Here is a 25,149-nt window from a genome sequence, read left to right on the forward strand (position 1 = left end):
ATCAGTTCCGCGAGCGGCTGTTTTTTTCTCAAACTTTATTGAATGTAACAATTCAGTACAAAACAATGTTGCCGAGCGGCTATATACATTGATATGTCAGCTCGGTAATATACAAGACGATCTTCTAAACGTGCTTTTATTAATGTTACGATTATTATGAAATGCCTGTTCGCTCATCGTTTTATTTTTAATCCGTGTGGTCATTGCTTTTTCTGTTGAAAAATGGAGCCGGACAGAAGCCAGAATTAGCAGTATGCTAACACGGGCTAACAACATTAGCTTTGGGTGGTGCTGCAAACTGCATCTTGGCTGCATGTAAACATGTGGGAATAACATCAGCCTTTATTTAGTCGGGACACGACTCGAAACACAAATCCATGTGATTGTTTGAACGATTTCTAGGGACTGAGCGGCCTTTCAGCTTTGAAGCTCACACCGCCCCAAAGCGCTGTGTGTGTGCTCACGATCCTCTGCTCAGACACACACTTTTTCCCCTAGAGCTGCGGAACGGATCGCAGTTTTAAATCTCCCACATACCGCTCACGTAACAAAGCACCCCCCCTTCCCCTCAAACACAAAGCTGTAAATCCGCGCTCCGCCGGTCCACTTGACTAGTTAAGTGCGGGAGCGGACCATTTCTTTTCTATTTTGTTTGTTACTTTTTTTGTTAAAGTCACGTCCCTCAGTTTATGCCGGATAATCGCGGATGAGTCATTAGTTGGGAAATAAAATAAATGAAGTAATAAAGTAAAACAACGAATAGCAATTATATAAGACCGAAATATTCAAAATAGCCTCCCCCCCTGGACGATGACATCGCCCAACCCTAGCTTCCAACCCCTGCCGCAGGGCTTTAGCAGTCAGAACTTGATGCATGAGAAGCTTTTATTGAAACTCTTTTTACATCCACTGTTCAGTCGGTCCACACCCCATAATAAACAGTAAGTTAGAGTGGCTTGTTTGTGCCTCTGATGTCTGCTGTGTTTCCCCATCAGAAAACTCCCTGAACAGCTGTCAGCAGCCTCTCCCCCCTCCTCCCCCTGCACGAAACAGTTTCATTGACGTTTCCTCGTCTTCATCTTCCTCGTCGTCATGCAGCACTGGATCCTTCCCCTCACACTCCATGTTGGCCTCTGGTGAGTCGTCACAGAAGTGCAGCTGTCATTCTGCATCGTGTGGTTTGGAGTTCTGCTGACAGACTTGTTTACCTGCTTGTTCTGTCTAGACAAAGCGTGTAACTTGCACAACAGCTCTGCCCCCCCGCCTTCTTCCAGACGGCCCACAGCTTTTAAAGTCTGTCCAGATTACGACCTCCTCCCTCCTGTTGAAGGTGAATTTTTTTGTATTTTGCTTTTGTTCTCAGCTCTGTTTTTTATTTCTTTATCCATTGTTTTTACATTTGAACAAGTCAGACGACTCGATTCAACAACTTCATACCAAACTCTCTGCAAATGTGACCCAGTTATGACAGCCGATGTCACCTGAGATAAGCACTGATCAGGAAGAAGCCAATCGATAATCCTCTGACTACCCGTACACTGAGAAATACACATACCTCCTTTCAAATCAAGGTCAAACAGGAAGCTGTTATTGAAGCGTTAATCTTTTCTTTTTTTTTCTTCCTCACTTTGGTTAACTGACCAGTCTGTGTGCAATCACACCACTAGTGTCCAACTCCAGGCTTTGAGGACCAGCGTCCTACCTGTCATTGTAGCTTGTCATTGGCAAAACACACCTGATCTAGGAGAGCAGCAGCAAGTATGACAAGATTTCAGAAACCCTCGAGGCGTACGGTCACACACTCCTCACTAATGCGCACCAGGATTCAGTTGCAAGTGAGCTGAGAACCTTGTCTTCAGGAGGACCAGAGGAAAAAACACCAAACAATTCATTTTTATATTTAAAAAAATATATTTTCTATTACAAAACAATGGCTGTTAAAGAAATAAATGTTTTATACAGCACTGAGTGACCTGAGACTGTAGTGAATCAACTGATGCAGGCGCCTGTACATTTTGAGTCATAATAAGTACTTTAACTTTTATCAACACCACCTCCATATCTGTTTGAATTCTCATTTAAAAACCCCTTTTGTTGTTTAATAAAAACATGTTCCTCCTTTTTTTGCTGACTTGGATTCTCTCCTTAAGCTCCAGCCAGGCCTCCCAAGCCATTCCCCAGAAACCTCCCTTCTGACACCCAGCCTGGAAAAGCCCACAGCCCCGAGTCGGACCACGAGGATGCAAAGATCGCCAAGCTGATGGGGGAGGGTTACTCTTTCGACGACGTGAAGCGGGCACTGGTGATCGCTGATTACAAAGTGGACGTAGCCCGCAACATCCTGAGAGAGTTTGCCTTAGTGAACCCGAGACTGAACCTCTAGTCCTAAAGGTTAAATGGGGCGGGAGGGGCTCGTCCATGAAGCTGTGCCTAAAAAAAGGGCTTCTTTTCTCTGCCGGGACTCTGAATGTTGGAGAAATCAGAGCTTCGCGGAAACAGAAGTGTTTTTAAGAGAGATTTGCCTTGAATTGCCAAACAGAGATGTCCATGCACAAAGTGGCTGAAACCAAATGACAGAGGAGATGAAAAGAGTAAATGGTGGATGTGAGGGATTCAGACTTGGAAACAAAAGAGGCTTTTTGTTTACAACAAGCTTTGCCAGTGCTGGCCTCTGGTTTTAAACGCTCCTGTTAGACTCAGGACTGTGTCTGCTTAAAAAAAAAAAAATCTGCTACCGCTGCTATGAAATATTTTACATCCTGTCACTCCCCACTGCTTTAGGGCCTCAAAAATAAGATTTACTTGAGTTTACATTCACAATCAGTGGCTAACCTTTATTTCCTATGCAACCAGTAGGGGGAGCCACAGTCAGCCATTTCTTGTGTCATGCCAACTTTTCCACCTTTGTTCTTAGACAACTTTGTTGATTGGACTGTACTATTCCTCCTGATAGAAGGGGGTGTATTTCCTGTTTTTAATTCAGGAATTTTGGAGTTTTAAGAAGAAATGTGACTTAATCTGCCTTAAAGCAAGAAGGTCATTGTTCTTGGGTGTAATTTCTCTGCATGTTCTTGTGCCTGCAATGGGTTCTCCATATATCCCATGGACATCGACCACGGACAACAGATTTCCATTGATAGAACTGCTGATCGTCTGTTTGTGCGAGTGGTTACCTCTGGGCCCCGGCGACGCCACTCCTGGCAGATGCCGCGTGTTGAGACCTGACAGACTGCTCACTCCGCAGCCTCATCCTCCTGTCTCCACGTCAATTACACAGCCATCATATGGTTAAATGGTTGCCATTCTCCACACGTTTGAGCGATGACTCTTTGGATTTGTTTGATTTGATTTGGGAGGCGCAGGGAGCTGGGCGGCGCCGCCACTGATAGCATTATGTAAAGGTCTATCATTTTACTAGAAAACATGAAAAAACGTGATATCAGCTACAAACGTGCAGTGCAGCAGATGTTAAAACCTCCTTACATCAGAGTCTGGATCAGCTGCATCTCCAACCCAGATGACTGCAAAATATTTACTCTGAAATAGTTCAGTTTTAGCTGTTTGGGTTTTTATTGTCTTATTTATATTTATTTAAAAGTTTTATAGTCAATCTGTGCCAGTAGCTTAAAGGGATTTCTTGTATTTCAGTTTTCTTTTGTCCAAAAGAGTGAGAAGTCATGGTTAAACATGGAGGAGGCGGCGGTCAGAGCTCTGACCTCAGAGAGGAGACCTGAGGCGCGAAACCGCAAACTCCTATGTTGTTTTTAATTTATCAGTATTGGGACGAAGGATTTTGTAGAAACATTGATCTCACCTAAGTCACATAAAAAATGATGATAAGGTTTTATTGAGCTCCTGGCAGTATTTTAGAGTCGAAAAATTATGAATGACTCCGACTTGATCTCATTTTTGAGAAGAAAAAAAAGTTTCAAATTATAATTCTAACCATCTGGCAGTAAAACAATGGCTGCTGATGGCTTTCTAAAAAGAAATCATTCTTCTGATGCTAGAGGTAATCCAATTAATGATGTAGTAACCTTTTCCTTTATTGTTTTTTTAGGATCTTTATAGTCTGGTGCTGACCTCCAAGTATTAAGTTAACAGATCAATTGTCACTGGAGAGCTGAAAATCAGAAACATTTGAATGGAAAATATATGTTTTTGTAAACCAGAGTAGAATTTTAAATAAAATTGTGTGTTTATTTGACGCACACCCAAGAATCGAAACATTTCTCCTAATAATAATACATTCTTAGCAGGTTCTGTCCTGCCTGGTTTTACCTTAAAATACTTGGAATGCAATCTGGTTGCCATAGCTACCTGTCAAACACAAGCATCCATGGGTAGTTTGTTTCTATCATAGGAATGAAAATGAGGCTTTTTGGTGCATGTGAGTGTGTTTGCTATCTAAGGCAGGGTTTTTCTTTTCCTGTTGGCTTTAAAAAATTATTCCACATGAAAGATGAACATGTATTGCCCCGACTGCACACTTTTTCTTCCCGTGTTTAACCAGCTCTTTAGAAGAGCCTACTGCTGTTATTGAACACCTTCATCCCATGGCGTCTTAATGAAGATTCTCTACAGCCAAGACTCACATTGATATGACATTGTCACACAAAGGGCACATACACAAATGTCTAAATGAGAATTAAAAGAATTTTGTACCTTTTTTTTAGGGTATATTTTTAAATTCAAAATATTTTTTTCTAAAAGCATAAAATATCCCAATATCCCAAGCTGCCCAGAGAAAAACTAAGAAGTCATCTAATGTATGTTTTATATATACACACACACACACCCCGGTATATATGTGTGTGTATGTATGTGTGTGTATATACATATTTTATTTTTTTTGCAGGTTAACGTCTTTTCTTTTTTACCTGTGAGCTCTAAAGTGTTCATTCCATCAGGCCCTCTTTTGAAGGGGGTAAGTGGCCTTAAAGGTGTAATCCTTTATATTTTTTATTTGATTTTAGTTTTGTACTAATGTGTTTCTTTTGGCAAAAATGTGACAATGTGTAAAGCATAGAGCAAATTTCCAGTAATTTAAATTAATTCTTTATTCTCTTATGTTATTTACCATAGATGAATAAAAAAATCTCAACTCCTTCATTGTATGTTTCATTTAATGTGTAGATTTTTCCCTGACAGAGGACCTGACCGACTTCAACAAACTGTTACTTTATGCAATGAGCTCCAGGTGAGTCTTCATGAAGTAGAGGGAAGCGGTGTAACCAAAATAAAAGCAAAATATTTTCTGAAATATTCAAGCTAAGAATGATATGCTCATTTTAACACCGCTAACAAAGTGGGAAGCTAAAAGAAGCATACCTATAGGATGCCATTAGGCCTGCACAATATACCGCACATTTATCGTTATCGCAATATCCAGCTCTGCAATAGGCATATCGCAAAAGACTGCGAATATCGCAATAAATCGTAAACCCAAAATGTGTTAAAACAATCTTATGGCAGCTTGACGCTTTTAACGAATCAAATAAATCCCTTTATGCTTTGACCAATCAGATGGACGCTTTCTCATTGTTTACCAATCAGATGGAGGCCTATCATGTTAGATGTTTGTCACCTATGTCAATGAGGGTCATTTGGAGTGTAAGTTTAAACTGTTGCAATGAAATGGGAATGATGTTTTTGGCATTTTTCTATTTTTTTATATACCACAAATTATTTCGTTATCGCAATATTAATCTCTAATATCGCATATCGCAAGTTTTCCTCAAATCGTGCAGCCCTACATGCCATAGATTATTATTTGAAGTTGTTTAATTCTTCTGTACATTCTGGGTGATCTATTCTTAAAATGACATGTTTTGTTAATTTATAAAAAACATTTCTGAATTTTTGACTAATTTTTTGAGGCATGTTTTTTCAGTGTAGTTTTTCTACTCAATGGTTTCGTTTAAAGGCTGGGTATAGGTGGAGATAGAATATGTCACCTCTGCACCTGGTTTTTGAAGGACTCTCTGCTTAACCATGTTTAAACTCAGTGGAAGTGCACCGAGGTTCCATTAGATGTTTCCTCATTCTAATGAAAATGATTGAGCTATGGTCTTCTCGAGACGCAGCATCAGGACATCATCTGGGTTCTTAAATTTATTCCTTACTGATTTTAGCAACACCTGGGATGTTTTCATGAGACAATCTGCAGACAATTTAGCAGGTCTTTCCACCTTTGGGTAGATGTCAAAGAGTTATATTAAAGTCGAAAAAACAAACAGGAAACAAGCATATTATACTAGATAATAAAAAAATAAATGTTTACTTTATTATGTCATTCACAATCTAAATATCTGGATTAATGACTTCATCTATTTTTGTGCTATGGTTGCCAAGAGTGGGTCAGGAAAAGAAAAGAAATCCCAATTATAAATTATGAAAATGGTCAAATAATTGGATAAAACATAAAGATACGCAGTTCAAAAGTTAATATTGCATTTTAATGAATAAAATGAACTTCTGCTTTTTAACTTCCAGCTGTTTTATAGCTCCATATTTCAGTAATACAGACCTTTTTGTAATCTGGGTTTCAGCGTTTCAATACTGCTATATTTATGTATTTTAGTTACCTCATTGTTGTAATTTTAAAAATAAAAAATTTAAATCAATTAAGGGACCTCGCAGGGTTTTTCTCCTCTTTGCCTAACAGTGGATGGGATAGGCTCCAGCAACCTCCTGACCCTGAAAGGGGTTAGACTTAAAAAAACGGGTGGATGGAATTCAATTTAACACTTGAGCTCCTCTTCACTATTCAAAGATGGACTGTTTAAACTCTTACAGACATCCACAGCCTATGGACATCATAGCATATGATGTGATATTTGGACATTAAACTCTGTTTGAGTCCAGCCTGAAATGTCCCTTAATTCCCCTCTGAGAAATAAACAAACAAAGGGTTTTCCCAAAAAAATGCACAGAGATCGGAATTACCCAGACACAGCAATGATGTCACACTTAGAAGTCATGTGACTCCATAAATCGTGCTGCGTTCACAGGCACCTTGTAAAGCGCAGAACCAGTCGTGAAAGGGATTTGTGACTTATACAACATGCCAGAGAAATATGCAACACGTTCACTTGCATTTTTACTTGACATGTTTCCCTTATTGTTAGGTCTACCTTCAGATCTTTTTAGGAAACATAAAGTAGTCTGCTTACATTCACTGTTTTAATGCTTGTGGTTCGCAAACTCTAAAGTCTGTGGGAACCAATCAGCTGGTGGAGCTTTGAGTCGGAATCAAACTGGGTAAACCTGCACAATAAAATAAAAAAAACAGCTTCCTGAAAAGCCCTGAAGTCCTTTAACCATATTTACATTGAAGCCCAAAGTAAATGTTCTTTTCTATTTTCTGTACTTTCAGATACTAAACTCTTAATGGTCTTGTTTGTTTTTGTTTCTTAAAGCACTTCCCATTCACTCCTGCATTTGGAATGTGTCACAAGCAAAGCTGCCTCACCTTACCATAATAAAGATAGTCATCTAATTAATCATGACTACATTGTTGGAGTGTTTGAAGGGTGCCGCCTAAACGCTCTCAAATCTAGAGGTTTACAACGAAAACACTGAAAAAAACTAACAAAATTCAAATGATGAACTAATTTTGTAACAGTTGTGTGTGTGATGTGTGTGAAAAAGACAAATTCTAAACTTTGAAAAGATTTTCCCCGACCTTTTTTCTGTTTAGGTCAGGAAAATGTTTCTGTTCCCTGAAGGCAGGGGATGAGGAGGAGCTTATTGGGCCCTTAACAGGAATAACACCTAGTCCCTGGTCTTCCTGGAATTAGCCTCTCCACACACACACACACACACACACGCGCACACACAACACACTGTTCTACCTCAGCTGTTTCTTAACAGAAGACTCACTACACAATCTCTGCACAGTCTTGACACTTTACGAGGTTGCTACACTTTGCAGCTCATGAACACTTTGCTGGATATACTGTATAGTAGGCTATAGAGTCAAATATTTTATTGCATTTTTTTTAATACTTACTTACTTTAATACTAATACCTTTTTATAAAAACTGTTCTTATACTTGAGACCCACCCCGATGAAAAATGTGTTTTTGGTGTTTTTAACATGTTCTTTTAGAATTTTTCTAATGATGGAGGACATATTAAGAAAATTACGCTCAAAATAGATTTTCTAAGTTTTTCTTTATTCAAATCGTTGTGAAAAACCTTTTAGTAGTGATGTAGGAGCTACAACTAACTAACTAACTAACTAGTCGTAGTAAGACAGAATACATGTGTCTGAACGAGAGGGATCAAGGTAGAAGCGTTAGGTTACAGGGGGCTGAGGTGAAGAAGGTGCAGGAGTTTAAGTACTTGGGGTCAACAGTTCAGTGTGATGGGGAGTGTGGAAAAGAGGTGAAGAGGCGAGTGCAGGCAGGTTGGAGCGGGTGGAGGAAAGTGTCAGGAGTGTTGTGTGACAGAAGAGTGTCAGCAAGACTCAAAGGAAAGGTGTACAAGACAGTGGTGAGACCAGCTCTGCTCTATGGGTTAGAGACGGTAGCAGTGAGACAGAGACAAGAGGCTGAGATGGTGGTAGCGGAGATGAAGATGTTGAGGTTCTCCTTAGGAGTGACCAGGTTAGACAGGATAAGGAACGAGTACATCAGAGGGACGGCTCATGTTGCCTGTGTTAGCGACAAAGTCAGAGAAGCCAGACTGAGATGGTTTGGACATGTTCAGAGGAGGGATAGTGGATATATTGGTAGAAAGATGTTGGAGATGGAGCTGCCTGGCCGGAGGGCAAGAGGACGGCCAAAGAGGAGATACATGGATGTCTTAACAGAGGACATGAAGTTGGCTAATGTTAGGGTAGAAGATGTTCATGATAGCGTGAGGTGGAAAAGGATGATTCGCTGTGGCGACCCCTGATGGGAAAAGCCGAAAGAGAAAGAAGAAGTAGGAGCTACAACTAAAAGCCACAGTCTACCTACCTGTAGATCCATATACATTTTCGTTTTCCTTGTCTAAGTTGGCATCTGACTCAAAACTCTGCGGCTGGATAGCTCCAATATTGCCAACAGATTGATGATGGGAAGTGAGAGCAAGCTTACTCCCCGCCATTGGTCCCACTCACATCTCAGAGGCAAATTTTAAGGAACCACTCTGCAGAAGCCATGTTCTTATGGAGCCCGTGTCCTGACATTAAAAAATTAAAATATATCTTGTTCCCACGAAATACTATTCCGTTCCCACAAGATAATATTGCGTTCCCACAAGATACTATTGCGTTCCCTCGAAATTATTAACTCGTGTGAACGAAATATCGAATTCTTTCGAACGCAATCATTATTCACGTCATAAGTCATTCATAAACACGGATATGCTCTCTGTCCGGCCGCAAAAGCCGCTTTCAGCGGTAACTTCCGTGTCTCTGTGACCCACATTTGTTCAAGAAAGGAAATAGAAAAACAAGAATGAACCGGACTTAGCTTTTAACTCCTAGCATTACAAACATGGCTGTGAGCAATATCCCGTCATGCATCACACATACCCAAGATGCATTACGGCCAATCACCGTGTTCCTGTAACTGAGGTGTAACAACAAGACCAATGATTGGCTGATCGAAATGCATCTTGGGTAAGCGTGATGCATCTTGGGATATTGCTCACATCCATGTTTGTGATGCTATGAGCATAAGTCTGGTAAGTGAAGTAGCCAGCCTAATCTTATGATATTTTTCTGATTTTCATCGGGACAATAATAGATCGATCATTCTAACTTTTATTTTTACTCCTATTGAATGCTCACAGAGACACGGAAGTAGCGGCAGAAAGCGGATTTTGCAGCAAGATGGACGGAGAGCGTACCAGGATCGTGTGAATGAACGTTATTTCCGATCGATGCTCTTGTGCTTTTTAAAATAAATAAATCTGATCTCTAAACATCCTCTGTGTCTTGTAATGTAATGCAATGTAATGAGACACACACAGACAGAAATGTGAAGGTATCTGTAAATCTATGACGTGAATAACAGGATAAATGATCGGCTAGTTAGCATGTAGCCTTCGTAAAGCGACTGCTAAAGAGTAAGTTAATAAAAGACAAGTCCTGAATATTATTATTCCTATTCGACCCTAAACTACAATATCAGCTGGCTGTCTGTCTACCGGCCAGCTAGCTGCCTGAATGCCGGCAAGACAAGCAAAAGAGCTCCACAGCGGAGCTAGGAACTATGTCCGGTGAATCGTATGGCAAGGCAGCAAGCTTAGGTATCATAAATCTTATATATTTTTATATTCATTGAGACAATAATCATTGATCATCATTCTTGTTTTTCTATTTCCTTTCTTGAACAAATGTGGGTCACAGAGACACGGAAGTTACCGCTGAAAGCGGCTTTTGGGGCCGGACAGAGAGCATATCCGTGTTTATGAATGACTTATGACGTGAATAATTATTGCGTTCGAACGAATTAATTTTTTCGTTCGCACAAGTTAATCATTTCAAGGGAACGCAAAAGTATCAAGTGGGAATGCAATATTATCTTGTGGGAATGGAATCGTATTTTGTGGGAACAAGATATATTGTAATTTTTTAATGTCATTACACGGGCTCCGTATGTTCTAAAATCAACATCAGAAAATGACCAGACTGAAACCTTTGGTACTCTCTTGTGCAATACATTTTACTACATTTTGTAGTATATGTGACCCAAAAAAAATTGAATTGAAAGTTCCCTCAAAACTAATAAGTTTTTGTTTTAAAAAAAATCCCTAATTGTCTGCAGCAGTGGTTATAATGTTGAGTCTGTTAGTTTAAACAAGTTTAAAAGTGCTAATTCTCTGTATTTCCACAAGTTTTTTATTTTATCCCGGGATAACTTTTTTTTCCCACAGCACTCTAAGGCTTCACGAAGGCTTCACGAATGACACCGTGAAAACGGAGAACCTCCCCCTTCATGTCGTAAACTGCTTTCACTTCTTCCTACCTGCCCCTTTGCTGTATGGACGGGCTCTGGAGTTTGTGGTTTTTGACCTCGTGTCGTCAAACGCAGCTGAGACACTGATCTACCTTCTTCTCACGCCGGCAAGGTTGCTCCTCTCAGGGTCATGGATTTGACTGCGTTCCTCCCGCTGGTTCTCCTCTGCGTCGCAGGTAAGCCTCGTTAGATCAAAGGCGAGTCGAAGCTCACCTGCTTGAATTACTTTACTCTCCAAAATGCCTCGAAGCCTGCCTGTCTGAGTACGAAACTGTCGGCTCCTTCAGGGGAAACTGGGAAAAAAGAGGTTCCGCTCGCGCTAAAGTGAAACATTTCCTCTTAAAAGCGACTCAGAGCCTAACCTAGAGGAGAATTTTGCTTTTCAAATTTAAAAATAAAAGCTTGACGTCTTCACAATTTCTTGTGTTTGGTTATTACTGTGCGTTTTATCATGGTAACATGACTAATAATGTAACTTCAAAGTCGTTTTGTTTCTAGAGAATAAAAGTCGGAAAGTCAGTGACTTCAGATGAATGAATGACTTCAAATGAATGTCTTTTGTGTTATCCGTCAAGATCAACGCAATTCTCCATAACATGTGATTTACTGTGAACAATACTTGAACTACACCAAACTGAACCATCTTTCAAAAGAAACTACTGTCATTGAAGGAGATTTTGGAATCTCATAATCATAACTATTGATAATAGTTCGGCTACCAGTGAGTATGATAACATCGTCCATAAAGATGTTGATACATAGCGATTGCATTGACTCTATCAGAATTACAGTCAGCATGTGTTCGAATAAAGAATTCATTAACGATTCACAGAGTATTCAGAATTACAGAAGTCAAGCAAACTCTAAAAAACAAACAAACAAAAGAAAAAACAATGGTTATACTTTGGATGACACATCAAAACTATTTCAGTAAAATGCCATCCAACTGCAAAACCTGATGGGTGAGTTTGGTAGTTCCGTCTTAACTTAACCCATAAGAGCCCATGGTGACTTCAGTGGAACAGAACAATATCAGAAATGGATTCTGTGTCATAAAATAAACATTTATATATATACATAAAAGTTTATAAATGTCTTCCTAATGGTACTCAGGGGTTATAAAAAATATTCTTCAATGTTTCTGACGTTTAAATATATTGAGAGGAGGATATGGTAAGTTGCAAAGTAGCGACATATGGCATGAAGTTTAACAGTTTCAAGCATATGTCATAGGGTCACAATGCTTTAAGGTGAAGATAAACTCAATTTTCTTTTTCTGTTTCCCCACCTGAACACAACTCACTCCATTATTTTCCCAGTCAGCACGGTGAAGTAAATTTATGTAAACACAGTTTAAATAGCTTTCCATTCATCCCATTCTCACTAGCCTGAAGATGAAAAACAAGGTGTGGTTGATCTGCAAATAAAAGTGGGAAAAAAAGTTTAAATTGGTGTGGATTGAACTTTGTGCTGCACTGGGGAAAAGCTGTGGCCTCATACGGCCCATGTTTGTACCAGGCGGGGCAGGGATTCCCCTTCTGATGTGATGACCTAACCAGAAAAGCACCTGACTCTCCAAAATGATAGCACCCAAAAATACAGGGACGGGTCTTCAAAAGTAGAACTGATATCAGTCATGTGTGAACGGTTGCCCTTAGACACAAGACACTCCTTAGGTGAGGAAGTGTGACTCACAGGAGACTGGTTTACATATAACTCAGAGAACCATATCATTCCACCTTAAAATGATGACACATGTCATTTGATAGCTACAAAAGCGTGACTGTGGGAGAATTTCCGCCTGAGAACTTCCAGCGCAGTGAAAAGTGCTGAGCGACATGCTAAGAAAAAAAAACATGTGGAAGAATGTCAGAGGGAGATGGCAGCAAGTGAAGGCACCATTGTACACTCAGATTTATGGGCTGTTTGTCTGTGCCTCTATTGGTAGTAATGCAGTTAGTTCCCAAAACACTGTTTTAGTTATTCTCATTCATTGTGTTACAAATACTTGGCAAATTGCACCTAAACGTATCTAGTCAGTGTGTGAAGGCGTTTATCCACCTCCAACTGTGGAGCGGAAAATGAAAGAAAGGCAATTTCATTGTTTATGAAAAGATGTTTTAGGTTTTTTTTTCATTTAATTTAGTCACAAATGTGGTAATGGATATAAATAACAAAATGCATTATGACCAATTCAATTCAATTATATTTATAAAGCCCAATATTACAGCAATAGTCGTCTCAATAAGATTCTTACTTATAATTGTAAACATGAAATCATAAGGAACATGAAGTCATAGAATTCAATAGGTCAATTCTAAACCATCTAAACAGACTAAACTAAACTGGGCATCCCTGCCCTTAGACCCTCCTTCGGCGTAACAAAAAAATAGACATAAATATTAGAGTATAGGTTGAAGCCCAGCTTAGTTTGTCTCTGTGTGGCCCTGCGATGGACTGGTCTGTGGTGCACCCCGCCTTCACTACCTATAGTGGTTCCAGCAACCCTGAGCCTGAGCAAGACAAGGTGGGTTTAGAAATTTGGATGAAAGGAAGTGTAACGACACAACAATAAGTCCCTATCACAGTTTTTCCATGCTACATTTTCATCCACTTTTTGTGTTGGTTCTTCCCCTGCCTGCACATGTTGAAAGGCTTTGTGCCCCAGAGGTCACACTGGGTGTCTCAGAATGACATCAGTTCTGTAAACTAAGAGGAAGCAGTCAACTGTTGACTTTGAAAAAAATGTTCTTTGGGCTCGCCCACAACTCTCAGGTGAATTTCTGATGAACTATCGTACTGTTTGTTGTGCACCATGGGTTCTTGAGGGTTAAAATATATTAAGAACAACTTAGGACTGAGGATGGATCCCTGAAGCACCCCAATAACTTTTTTAATTTTAATTTCTATTTGACTTTTTTAACATACTGACATCTAACCCTCTCTCCAACAAACTAGTGTTAAAATACTTTTTTTTTTACCTTCCACATACTTTTATGTTGACTTAAAAATTGCCTCAACAAGGTTTACAGCCAGTGTGGTGCATCAGTTATTTTTGATTTTCACATAGTAGACTGTGTTTTCAAAGAATCCTTCATATCTTAAAACAAAAATAATTACTCTAAAGTAAAAAATAAACTACAGTTTTTAATTAAAGTGTGATAAAGGAAAATTCCAGAATGATCTGACTAGAAAATGTTTCAGAATTTTCAATCATTCTTTTTTTTGTGCTCATGCAAAAAGTAGAACCAATTTTCCCTGTTCCTACCCAAAAGTTTCTGGTTCCGCATCTCATTTATCAATCGGTCAATCAATCAATCAAACTTTATTTATAAAGCACTTTTCATATAAAAGCACAACACAAAGTGCTTTACATTCAAACAAAACAAAATAATATAAAAACAAGCATGAAAATTAAAAAAAACAAGCACAAAAAGAAAAAAAAAGAAAATAGGGCCCCCTCCCTGTACCTACAGACAGCCCCCCACTCCTTTCACACATCCAACCCCCTAACTGATGGGGAAAGACAATGAGAAAAGAGAAATAGGCAGAGCACGAAAACAATTTAGACCCTACAGGACCTTTGTACAGAACAAATGATCAGTGTTTGTAGAAGAACAACAGTAAGAAACAGACAGTTTTGAATTGTAAATGAAAATTCCAAATGAAGAATTAGAAATAAAAATAAACATGACATGAATATTTTTAAATCTTCCTAATAGGTGCATCATTGATACAGCCATTTATTTCGTAATATTTATGCACCAAACTCATTATTTGAAAAACTTCCCTCAGTTTGCTAAGTTTTTTTTTCTTTTTTAAATACATCAGTATTTAAAAGTAACATCAGAAACATCAGTTACAGTCACCAACGTGAACTTTGACAACACATTTCTCGGAAAAATCCAGAACATCTAAAACTCTTGTATCTATTATGTAATGTAAGGTTATAATTACCTTTTGTTTGAATTTTGGCCGTACACCTGGAAATAGTTGTTTTTATTGGTTGTTTTATTGGTAAATTATATTATATTTTATTTATTTTACGTAACTTTCCTTACAAGTTGAGTGTATTGTAATTCCAAAAAATCAACATTTTAAGGAAGCCTCTTCTGTTAAGCTTTACTTTTCAGATGTACTTAATTAAAAATGAAAGACTTTGGAATAGAAAAATCAATTCTCTGAAAGTACATTGTTTTGTGTGGTGGTGTTCTGGATAAAAACAGACCTAAGAACAGAGTATTACAAATTGCACTGTGTCCTACTCTGCTTGGCTCCACTGGGACTCATCATCAACCTATTTCACTGTGAAAAGGATCTGCATTCCTCACTTTTTCTCCAAATATCTTTCTGTCCAGTAATAAATCGGTTTTCATGTACCGGTAGTTTTACATTTTTGGAACCTGACACACAAATGATGTAATTTAATTTTCAAACTGCTGTTGGTTTCAAGTTGCCACAGATACAGGCAATACTACTTTAGTTTTCCCCAATACTTAATGTTAGGGAAAAGTATAAGTTAAGGCTTTAAAAAAAATCATCAGATTTGTTGAAATCTAAATATTGTGAGGGTCAGTCTAAAACTATTGAAATGTGTTATTGGTTATTCTGTCATTTTTACTTCTGGAAGGAAAATGATCGGAAGAAAAAAATAAAACAAAAGTTGGTGGCAACTCAATTCCTCATAGCTGTAAGTGATATTCAAAGTATTAAAGTGACTTAATAGGGTAGAGAATAATTCTTGGGGGAAAAAAGTTGGATTTTCAGAGAAAAGAAGAAGAAGCTACGCACCTCATGGCAACGTGACCAAGTTTCATCCTTTGGTGGAACCTCCACATACCATTGCTCTGATTCACAGCCTCAAGGCCTCAACAAAACCAACTTCACTACATTCCTGTTATGCAGCCACTGTAATTAAGCTCCTCAGAATTTGTCTATTGACATGCTGTATGAAGATCACCATGCTCTTTATCATAAATAAACGCTTAACTGGTGCTCCACTGGGCCACTAGTTCACTATTGGTTGAACATGGTTAAGCTTCTTGGTGCTTTTTTTAAAGTAAATGTATCAGTTTCTCTGTGTTGTTTGTTGTTCTGCATGTTTTTGGAGGCTCCAGTCAAACCTGCCTTTGTACACTAAGGCTGTCATCAAGCCTTTAAGGCTATGTCTGAATTCCCTACCTACTCCCTAACTACTAAAAAACTATATAGTGTGGGACTATCACGTGTCCTGGATTTTAAAAACAATATGAGCACCATGCTCACTGCAGTTTTTGTATTTTAAACGGCAAATATGACATCACCGATTTCCTAAAGTAAAAACCTATTCCATATGAACATTTTACAAAGACTATTTATGAATCCACTGTGTTCTGAAGATGTAAACTTGAATGATTTAAAAAAAATATATTAAAATGCTTTTTTTTCACATGAAAAATTGTTCAAAGGCAATGCATTGTGGTCTATATTCGCCAATCTACTGCGCATTGATGACTTTTTTACAGAGACTTCTGGGAAATTTCTAAGGCACTCCATTTTGGAAGTGTGGATTTGGACAGCAGCACTACAAAATGGCACAGGCACTATATAGTGCACTAAGTAGTGAAGGAATTCAGACACAACCTACATTTGCGGTGTCTCTTCCCAATCTTGATTCATTTTTAGAGTCACAGGTTGAGCTGAAGCGTCATATACTGTAAAGTCACATGAAACCGATGCAACAACAAGAGCTGCTCCAGCCAGAACCAGGAAGCCATGAAACTGAAAGAAGTTGAGCTTTGAAAGGCACGTCTTGAATTTCAGAGTCAGATTTTTCTGTAGATTTTCCTTTTCTTTTTTTCCTCTCCACATACATATAATTGGATTTGGGAAGATTTAGCTGTTTTTTCCTGTTTAGAATCAGATTTATTCAGTAGCTATAACAAGTTAGCAAGAAATCAGGCTGCAGATTTTAGCCTCTTTCCTATAAAGAAATCTGGAGTTAAGTGCATTTCCCGCTCCGATCATCTTATGAGGTTTTTCAAAGCGTTTCCAGTGGTCTTTAATTATGATTATGCCGGTTTTAGCCACACCAAAAAATGTCTGTCATTTACTAGGACATAGTTTTGGCAGAGCAGCAGTAGTTCATTAAAAATTCACCACTGAGTTGAGGGTGGGACTCAGTTATGAAGCGGAGCAGGAAGCTGGTGGCCCGCCCAGCGTATTTTCGACATCACAACTAAGGTCTTTTCCTCCCAGCTTTTTTTTCTTTTATCTGCTCCTGGTTCACAACAATTTGAAAAAAGAAAAAAAAATACTTAATATATGTCTTGCCACAAGAACACGTTAAAAACACAATTTTCATCATCTTTAAACTTCATTTCTCTTTTGAACTCAGTTAAACTATCTCTGCTTCCGGTCCTGGACCTCCGCTGAGTAACCGACTCCCCTCATCCAAAATGTGACCAATATGGAGAATAATGGAAACTGGTATTTCCCAGAGATTCAAATTCCTTTCCTTAGAGGCTAATTAGCTGCAATTTTCTCGGACATTGCCTCCAGAGTTCCAAAAACAAGAGTGATAGTATCCATTGTTTGTTTAGATTAAGGGGTTATGAAGTAATGAAAGACATTTTTGTTTGTTTTGGTTTTTTTAACAAGGGACTCAGAGGTTTGTGTGGCCCAAAAGGACAAGGATCTTGCTGCTCCTCAGACAGGCTGGTGGCTCCCCATCCTGCTGACTGAAACAGTTCATTCTCTTCCTCTGCATCTGTGCAGTCCGTTTGCTCAACACACTAAAGGAGGTTGTTGCTTCTGTGGGAAATTTTGTAGCCGAGGCCCAAACACAGTGATGAAAGACATTATTTTTTGGTGTACTTTTGGAACAAATAGGAAGTTGCTTTGTGTGGGTGCGTGTTCCCCCTGCCAGAAATCATCTGCTCTTTGTCAGCTGTCTTCCGGCACTATAGCCATGACCCCTGACAAGAACATTTCATGTGATTTAAGAGCACTTGAACTCTGGCACAAAAATGACCATCATAGTACTTCCCACTGAAAATGTATTTTTTTAAATCAGAAACCATTTCACAGAAATTATAAAATAAATTACTGATTAAATACAATTGGGAACAATTAATGAAAAAACCTGAAACCATATCGTCTACGAAAGGCTGATTCTGCATTTCAGACCTACAAAATTAATTTGCAACTAGACTCCATAAGATTTTGTAAAAATAACTGGGGCGAGACTTTGCTTTTCTTTCAAGAGTATGTTTTTGTTTTTCAAAAATTCAACACATAAGTCTTGTAAATGAAAAATATAAGTATTCTGACACTTATCATCATTTATCAATCTGTCTTCCTTTTGTTGAGAAGCACTTTGGTACCCCAAAGGAGTTGTAAAGTGCTTTATAACTAAAGACTCATTCATTCATTCATTCATTCATTCATTCATTCATTCATTCATTCATTCATTCATTCATTATGTCAATTGGGATGTCAACATTGGTTACAAACTGCTGTTTCCACTGAACCGGGTTTAGTTTAATTTGGAATCTGTTTTTAAATGGTGCAGAGGGAATCTTCCTTGTAGAACGCTTCTTTGGATATGTGTTATCTGGAATATTTCAGCAGAAGTGAAAGTTCAGCCAGGACTGGTTGTTGGTCATCACAAATTCTTATGTCCTCTTGATCATCACTAGTCAACCACTATCAAAGGAACTTCTGTAGCCCATCATAAGAGCTGTCAAGTTGAAATGACTCATTTTCCTCCATTACCACCATAGCAGAGCCCTAAAGCAGTTTTTCTCCTCCCTCACATGGAACCTTTTCAGTTCCTTGTAAGGTTTCTCTAAAGTCCTCTTCATCACCTCCAGGGTTGATTCTGTGCTGCTTCCTAAAAATGTACACTCCCCTGTCATTTACACTGTCTACCGTTCTCAATAAATGTGGAAATCAATCAACACTGTGCAACTCTAAATTTCCCTTCGGGGATCAATAAAATTGTTCTTGAATCTTGAATCTTCAACTAAATTGTGTGAATTCTAGAATAAATGTCTTAAATGTGTGTTAATGGTAGAGGGCATCTAAGACATCATTGGAGTTAAAAAAAAAAGTCTGTGGTATTTGACCCTAAAGGTCATTTAGGTGATAACAATAATAGTCTGACCATACTTTTATTAAGTCACACTTTTCATATAGATGTAGCCCTTTGGTAAATTTTATTCTCTTATATAGACAATTTTCATCTCTAAAAGTTTAAATCCATAACCTAAACGATAAGGTTTGTGTTGTAGATTTAAAAAAAACAGTATCGCTGATGTCTGCCAGGGAGTCTGTTGGTGAGCTGGATATCACTAGTGACCCTCAGATTTCTCCATATCTTTGTGAGGATGAGAACAGAACCCTGTGACACACCAGTGGAGAAGCAGTGGGAGCTAAAATCCTCCCCCTGGCAGAATACTTTCATAGTTTTTCAAGTATGTTGGAGTAAAGCCAACTGAGAGCCGCGGTAGATATGTGCAGTGTCAAGCAGAAAAGCCAAGCATGAAGCAAACAAGGATTGGTCTGAAGCTTCAGCTATGCAAAGACAGTTTCTGTAAAATGACCCCACCTATAATTTAGTTGAATTCCCCTCATGGTCTTGACCTGAGATAGAAGAAGGCGGACTGTTTTGTAATTAAGGGCTCCATGTGGGTTATCTAAGCAGTCCCAGTTAAGAAAAATACCTCAAAGATTTTTGGCATTCCTCGGTTAAGTATGGACCCAAGACGCAGAAAAAAATCCATCTTACAAATGTCTAGGTGTTTGTTTGTGTGAATTAGAGTTGTGATCGATCTTTTTGTTTGTATGAATAGTAACCCTGTATTATTGTTTCATTTCAGTGCAAGGACATGAAAATATCACCGCATGGTATGGAAAGACCATCACCGTACCCTGCAATGGTGGAAAGGTGCCTGTAGATGGTTTGGTTTTTGTCAAGTGGAAATACGTAAGTATCTTCAGTTTGTTTTTTTGTTTGTTTGTAGTCTTTTAAAATAATGTTGTAATTTTTTTGTTTATTGATTTTGGGTAGCAGCAAATAACAGTCACCCAAAAAAAAAATTGGAAAAGAAATTTATACAATTGCCAAATTTGACCCCCATGGGGTTTTCATGAATTAAAATATTGGCCAGTGGAAGTTACTGCATTTGAAACTTTAGTGTTTCCTGTAGGTTTAGAGTCACATGCTACAGGAAGTTTAAATAAAATCAATTATTCCTTAATTTAATTTAATGCATTTACAGCAAGCTGTCTTATTCTGTGTTAAGATAACGTAAAACTATGACCAAAAAAACCTACTTTTCAATATGGTGTTTCTGCTCAGAAGGACGCTTTTAATTCTGCATTCTTGTCTCACCACTTATACTGCCTCCCAATCTCTTTCTTTACGGACTCATGCTTTAGGCAAAGGACGATGGGACCCCAGGAGATCTATTGATTAAACAAAGCACCAGCGATCAGGTCACTATTCTGGCTTCAGAGGAATATGCTTCTCGCATCAGCATGGAGAAGGATTTCTCCTTGCTCATCAGCCAAGCATCACTCAGAGATCAGAGAATCTTCACCTGTATGGCAGTGTCCCCCTCTAACGTGAACGAGTATTCCGTCAATGTTGAAGTGAAGAGTACGTTTAAAAGTGACTTCTAACTTTACGATTTCTGTGTCGAATTAAGCTACTTCGTTTCTGTTAGTTATTTTTTTCACAAAATGCTTTACAGGTTATAGAAAAAAAATTAAAAGTTAACATTTATCTGAAGCTAAACTACAAAAAAACAATCCATTCAGACATTAACTTCATCTATGACGTTTTACAACAGGAACTAAAAACTGACTTTATTTTATCTCATCTGAAAAACAAACTGCCATAACTTTTGATTATCAAATGCCTTTTGTTATGTTTGCAGAAAAACCGTCTTCAGTGGAGATAATTGACAAGCCGGAAGCACTGAAGAAGGATATACTGACCACAGTAAGATAACGCTTTGTTTTTAGGTTTAGATGATTTTATGCAGAGAATTACACCACATTTTTGGAAAATTAGAAAAAGCTGTCCCCCAAATATTAAGTCAATATTATTATTTACAAAGATTAAGAAACCATCAATACAAGCTTCTTGAAGTAACTCAAAAATAACAAAAGCAATATTGTTAAATGAAATCTTGAGCTCCTCAAATATTTCCCTGCGCCCTGGTATTGTGAATGCTGGCCCATCTGGGCTGTAAGCACCCCGCACAACTTATGTACTGCTTCCATGCTATGGAAAGAGGAAATTCTTATTTTTGGAACACAAATGAATAATAACTCATCAATAATAATATTGTTTGAAATACTTATATTTGATCCTTTAATTTGTAATGGCCTTCCACTCAGCTGTTCTCATTTGCCCCCCTACCAAACTCGTCTGCCCCCCTCCCCCCTTCATATAAAATGTTCTAGCTCAGCCACGGTTTTAGTGTCTGGAAAAACAGCAAATATTTATTGCTTTTTCTTCTTCTTTTTCTTTAAAATAATGAACGTCTTTGACAGTTATTCAGTATCTGACACAAAAACATGTGTTTGGTTTATGGAGATGACTTAAAGATGTAGTTTTGTCGGCTAAACCAAAAGTTGCCTAAGTCCTGGAGAGGTGAGTTCACTGATTCATCAGGAAAAAGATTGAGAGGCTTTGTGTCAAGACGGAAGCAAAGCTACAAAAGGCTGACCAGCATTCTCCCAGTCAGACTTTTATGCTATTGTGATCATATAAAAGCCACTCCTCCTCACACAAAGAACACGATGGCCATAGAAAACTGCAGCTCATAAACAATGCTAACCTAGCCTGAGAACGATGGAACATTTGCCAAAATGGCCCTGTTAAGTTAACTAGAGCATTGTTGAGAGTTGGATCGGTGAATCTTTGAGTGAGTTTACACTCTTTAACACTTTAACAAAATAAAGCATTGAAAACCAAGCAATAGTGAAATGAAATAAACTGAAACCCTAAAATAATCTTAAAATTTTTGTGTCCAGATGTGATCAAACTATCAGGTTTTAAACTTGGGCTCTACATGACTTATCTTGATTATCAATGTTTAATTAAAAAGAACTCTAACGACAATTAATGATAACCATTTAACTGCATTTATAATAGTTTAGCTTGATATTTTTATGTTTGTGTGTCCAGGTGGGAACTTGCATTGTAAAAGATTCAAATCCTGCAGCCACCATTACATGGACAAAAAATAAAAGCACCTTAAATGCTGACGGAAAAGGTAACGCTGTGTTGTTAATGATTCGTTTTGCTTTTTTATTTTAACCAATGAACCCCAATAACGTCTGAGTAGGAACACAGATGTAAAAAAAAGTATTTCCACATGTGCAGAACTAACTGTTTGAGTGTGTCAAATGTCCTCCAGGTGTCTTCATCACTCCCAGTGTGAAGGTGGATCCTGCTACAGGCCTGTCCACATCCCACTCCACGCTCCAGTATGTAGCAGCCAAAGAAGATGGTGGGGCTGTGTTCACCTGTGTGTCCACTTATGAGGGGATTCACAATGAGACCAACCTGGAACCGCTAGCTGTTCATTGTGAGTGAAACAGAACAATCCAGTTTGTGCAAAGAAGTCCAGATGTTGTCAAATTAAGCTACGCCTGTACTCGGACAATTTAATTAATTTTTTGGACTGAGCATTACAGAATATTAACGTAACAAATGTGAGATAGCATTTGTACTGATACAATATTAAGCTATTTAGTTCATTTAGCTGTTTTCTTTATTTTACTTGTTTCTCTTGCTCAATGAAATCCACTCTTTCTGACCAAACATCAAACAATTTCTAATCTAATACGTTTTGCAGCAACAGAAACATTTAATCAACAACTGTGCCGCTGCAGGGTCAAGATGCAGCAATGATCCTTAGTGTGTTTTAGGGAAAAACTTTTATTTTACAGCCAGCCCTTAAACATTGGGTTTACAAGGATCTATTTTGTAAAACACCTAACATATGACACAAGGCATGCACTTCTTGCTGTTGCATGGAAACCAACATATATTTAGGTTTGTTTATGCAGACTCACAGTGGGCTGATCCAGGCTCTGCATTGTCCAATGAAGGCTGTCATAAATAACAATGGTCAAGGTTTTTGTCAAAGTGAGGTTACGTGTGCGAGTGTGTGTGTGTGTGTGTTTACGCCCTGTGTTAAAAAAGCAGGGGGTTTACCTGATCTCGATTATTAAAAATAAGTAAAAATCTTTCCAAATCTTTGTTTCTCCACAATACTTTACTTGATCTGTGTCCAGAGATTTACTGCTGGGACGCCACTTCATGTTTTTTTAGTAGACTACTTGTGTAACGCTTCTTTCTGTTTGTCTCAGATCCATCCGAGAGAGTTCGTCTTGATATTGTATCCAAGACCCCAATTGTGGAGGGGGCCAATGTGACGCTGAAGTGTGCCGGTGATGGAAACCCACCACCGAACTCCTTTTTCTTTCATAAAAAGGTTGGTTGAAGCTCATCTGATGTTCAGCCAAGGCTAGGAAACGTCTCCAATGATAGTTGCAGAGTAGCTGTGATGGTACGTTCCCACTGGGCTCGGCAGCGCGGCGTTCAAGTGACCACTTCAAATGAAAAGTAAAGAAACATTTCCCGTTCAAAACTCGTGTTAAGCAGCCATTGAACACTCATTGAAAGTTAAACCAGGTTTGACCAATCTGTAACTTCGATTTGGTTGTGTCATTTGGATGGCGCCCCTCTTAATTCACTGAAGTACCAACCGTTTGAAAATTGATCGTGGAAGTGAAATTGATCATTGCGGTTTGTGCCCAACTGGAATCCTCTGACACCAAGTATTTCATATCACAATAGAGCTGTGAAAGAAAGAAAAAAGGAGCGAGATTCACGAGATTTGCATCGCTTCAGTATTTCCCACTTCCAACTGTAGGAGGCGGTCATGCTCTAGTATCAGGCAGCAACAGTCCAATGTGAACACCCTATGCTGAAAGCACGTTCAAGACCACGCATTTAGCATGTTCTAGAATGCCTAGCACAAGCCCAGTGTCAACGTAGTATGAAAGGAATTCACCAATGGCGGCAGTCATGCTCTAGTATCAGGCAGCAAGAGCCCAATTTGAACACCCTATGCTGAAAGCACGATAAACTTGACTTGTTTTGAAGTGACATCCAAATTGTCTTCCCCTTTAAACATCAGTCTTTAGTTGCCTATTTTTGTTGATAAAACCACAAACTATAACTGCTATTTGCATTCTTCTACTAGGGCACGAAAACACGGGTTGAAAAAACAGACATCTTCACTTTAACTTTGGTCAGCAAAGAAGACACAGGCCTTTACAAATGCTCTCTTCCTGAGAATGAGAAACTCAAAGCCTCTCAAAACATCACTGTTCACTGTGAGTATTTGTGCCATTAATCCCTCATGCTTCCTTTTAGGTTTCTGGAACAGCATTTTAAAGTCCAAGCAGGTTACATTTCCAGTGCATTCAACACTCATTACTTATGACAGGCATGTGAATTTGTAGAATGAGGAAGTAGCATTAGCTGGTTGCCACAAAGTGATAGTGACGTCATCAGCCGCTAACCTCTTTCGGTTTCCTTACCAAAAAGTCCAGTACAAGCAGCTCTAAAGCAAACATTCATCAAGTACATTTAATTCATGCATTCTAACAATACTCAGCAAAGTAATTGAACTTCAACTACATTACCTGGAAAGGAAAGTAGCATTAGTGCATTAGTATAGAATAAACCATTTCAAAAACAAACAAAAAATTATAACTCAGCTTGACTGTAACTTGTGTGTTTTCAGATGTTCATCTGGATCTCAGCCCCTCTGGGAGGGTTGTCAAAATGATCAGGGACCCATTTTCTATCAAAATTGACCTGAATACTTCAGTGGACCCTCAAATCGTATGGACAAAGGTAAAGTTTGAGCTCAAACAAAAGAAATACAGACATTTTCAAACTAGATAAAATTTGTCGTCACATTTTTACTAGTTTCTGACGGCATAATTTTCAAATTTTCTGACTAATGTGGTCATGACTCTCCACTGATCTGGTACTGACTCCATCTGTTTCAATTATCAGTGCGTGCTTTGATAGGTTAGATATAGAACAATAAAGTCAAACTAAAGGATTACATTAGTCAATAAACAGTTATGTGAAACGCTGTTCCCCTGAAGCGTG

The 25,149-nt window shown here is 38.5% G+C and overlaps 2 protein-coding genes across 4 annotated transcripts in view; both read left to right on the plus strand.

Moving 5' to 3' along the window:
- The window catches only part of cblb (Cbl proto-oncogene B), a 44,645-nt gene extending 39,533 nt beyond the window's left edge, over nucleotides 1–5,112 (plus strand). For all 3 annotated transcript variants that reach the window (XM_023962413.1, XM_023962414.1, XM_023962412.1), the window contains exons 16-18: nucleotides 996–1,136; nucleotides 1,226–1,330; nucleotides 2,151–5,112. In XM_023962413.1, coding sequence (XP_023818181.1) covers nucleotides 996–1,136; nucleotides 1,226–1,330; nucleotides 2,151–2,383 — 479 coding nt within the window. In that variant the 3' untranslated portion in view covers nucleotides 2,384–5,112. The remainder of the gene's footprint in view (nucleotides 1–995; nucleotides 1,137–1,225; nucleotides 1,331–2,150) is intronic.
- Nucleotides 5,113–10,924: 5,812 nt separating this feature from the next.
- Nucleotides 10,925–24,936, plus strand: LOC101157718 (CD166 antigen homolog). Its single transcript, XM_023962785.1, has 9 exons — nucleotides 10,925–11,131; nucleotides 19,817–19,923; nucleotides 20,379–20,598; nucleotides 20,879–20,943; nucleotides 22,138–22,225; nucleotides 22,370–22,540; nucleotides 23,328–23,452; nucleotides 24,227–24,359; nucleotides 24,773–24,936. Exons 1-9 carry the CDS (start codon nucleotides 11,086–11,088, stop codon nucleotides 24,934–24,936), a joined length of 1,119 nt encoding a protein of 372 aa, XP_023818553.1. The 5' UTR covers nucleotides 10,925–11,085.
- The last annotated feature ends 213 nt before the right edge of the window (nucleotides 24,937–25,149 follow it).

Source organism: Oryzias latipes, chromosome 14 (genome assembly GCF_002234675.1).
Source record: "Oryzias latipes chromosome 14, ASM223467v1".
Lineage (NCBI taxonomy): Eukaryota > Metazoa > Chordata > Actinopteri > Beloniformes > Adrianichthyidae > Oryzias > Oryzias latipes.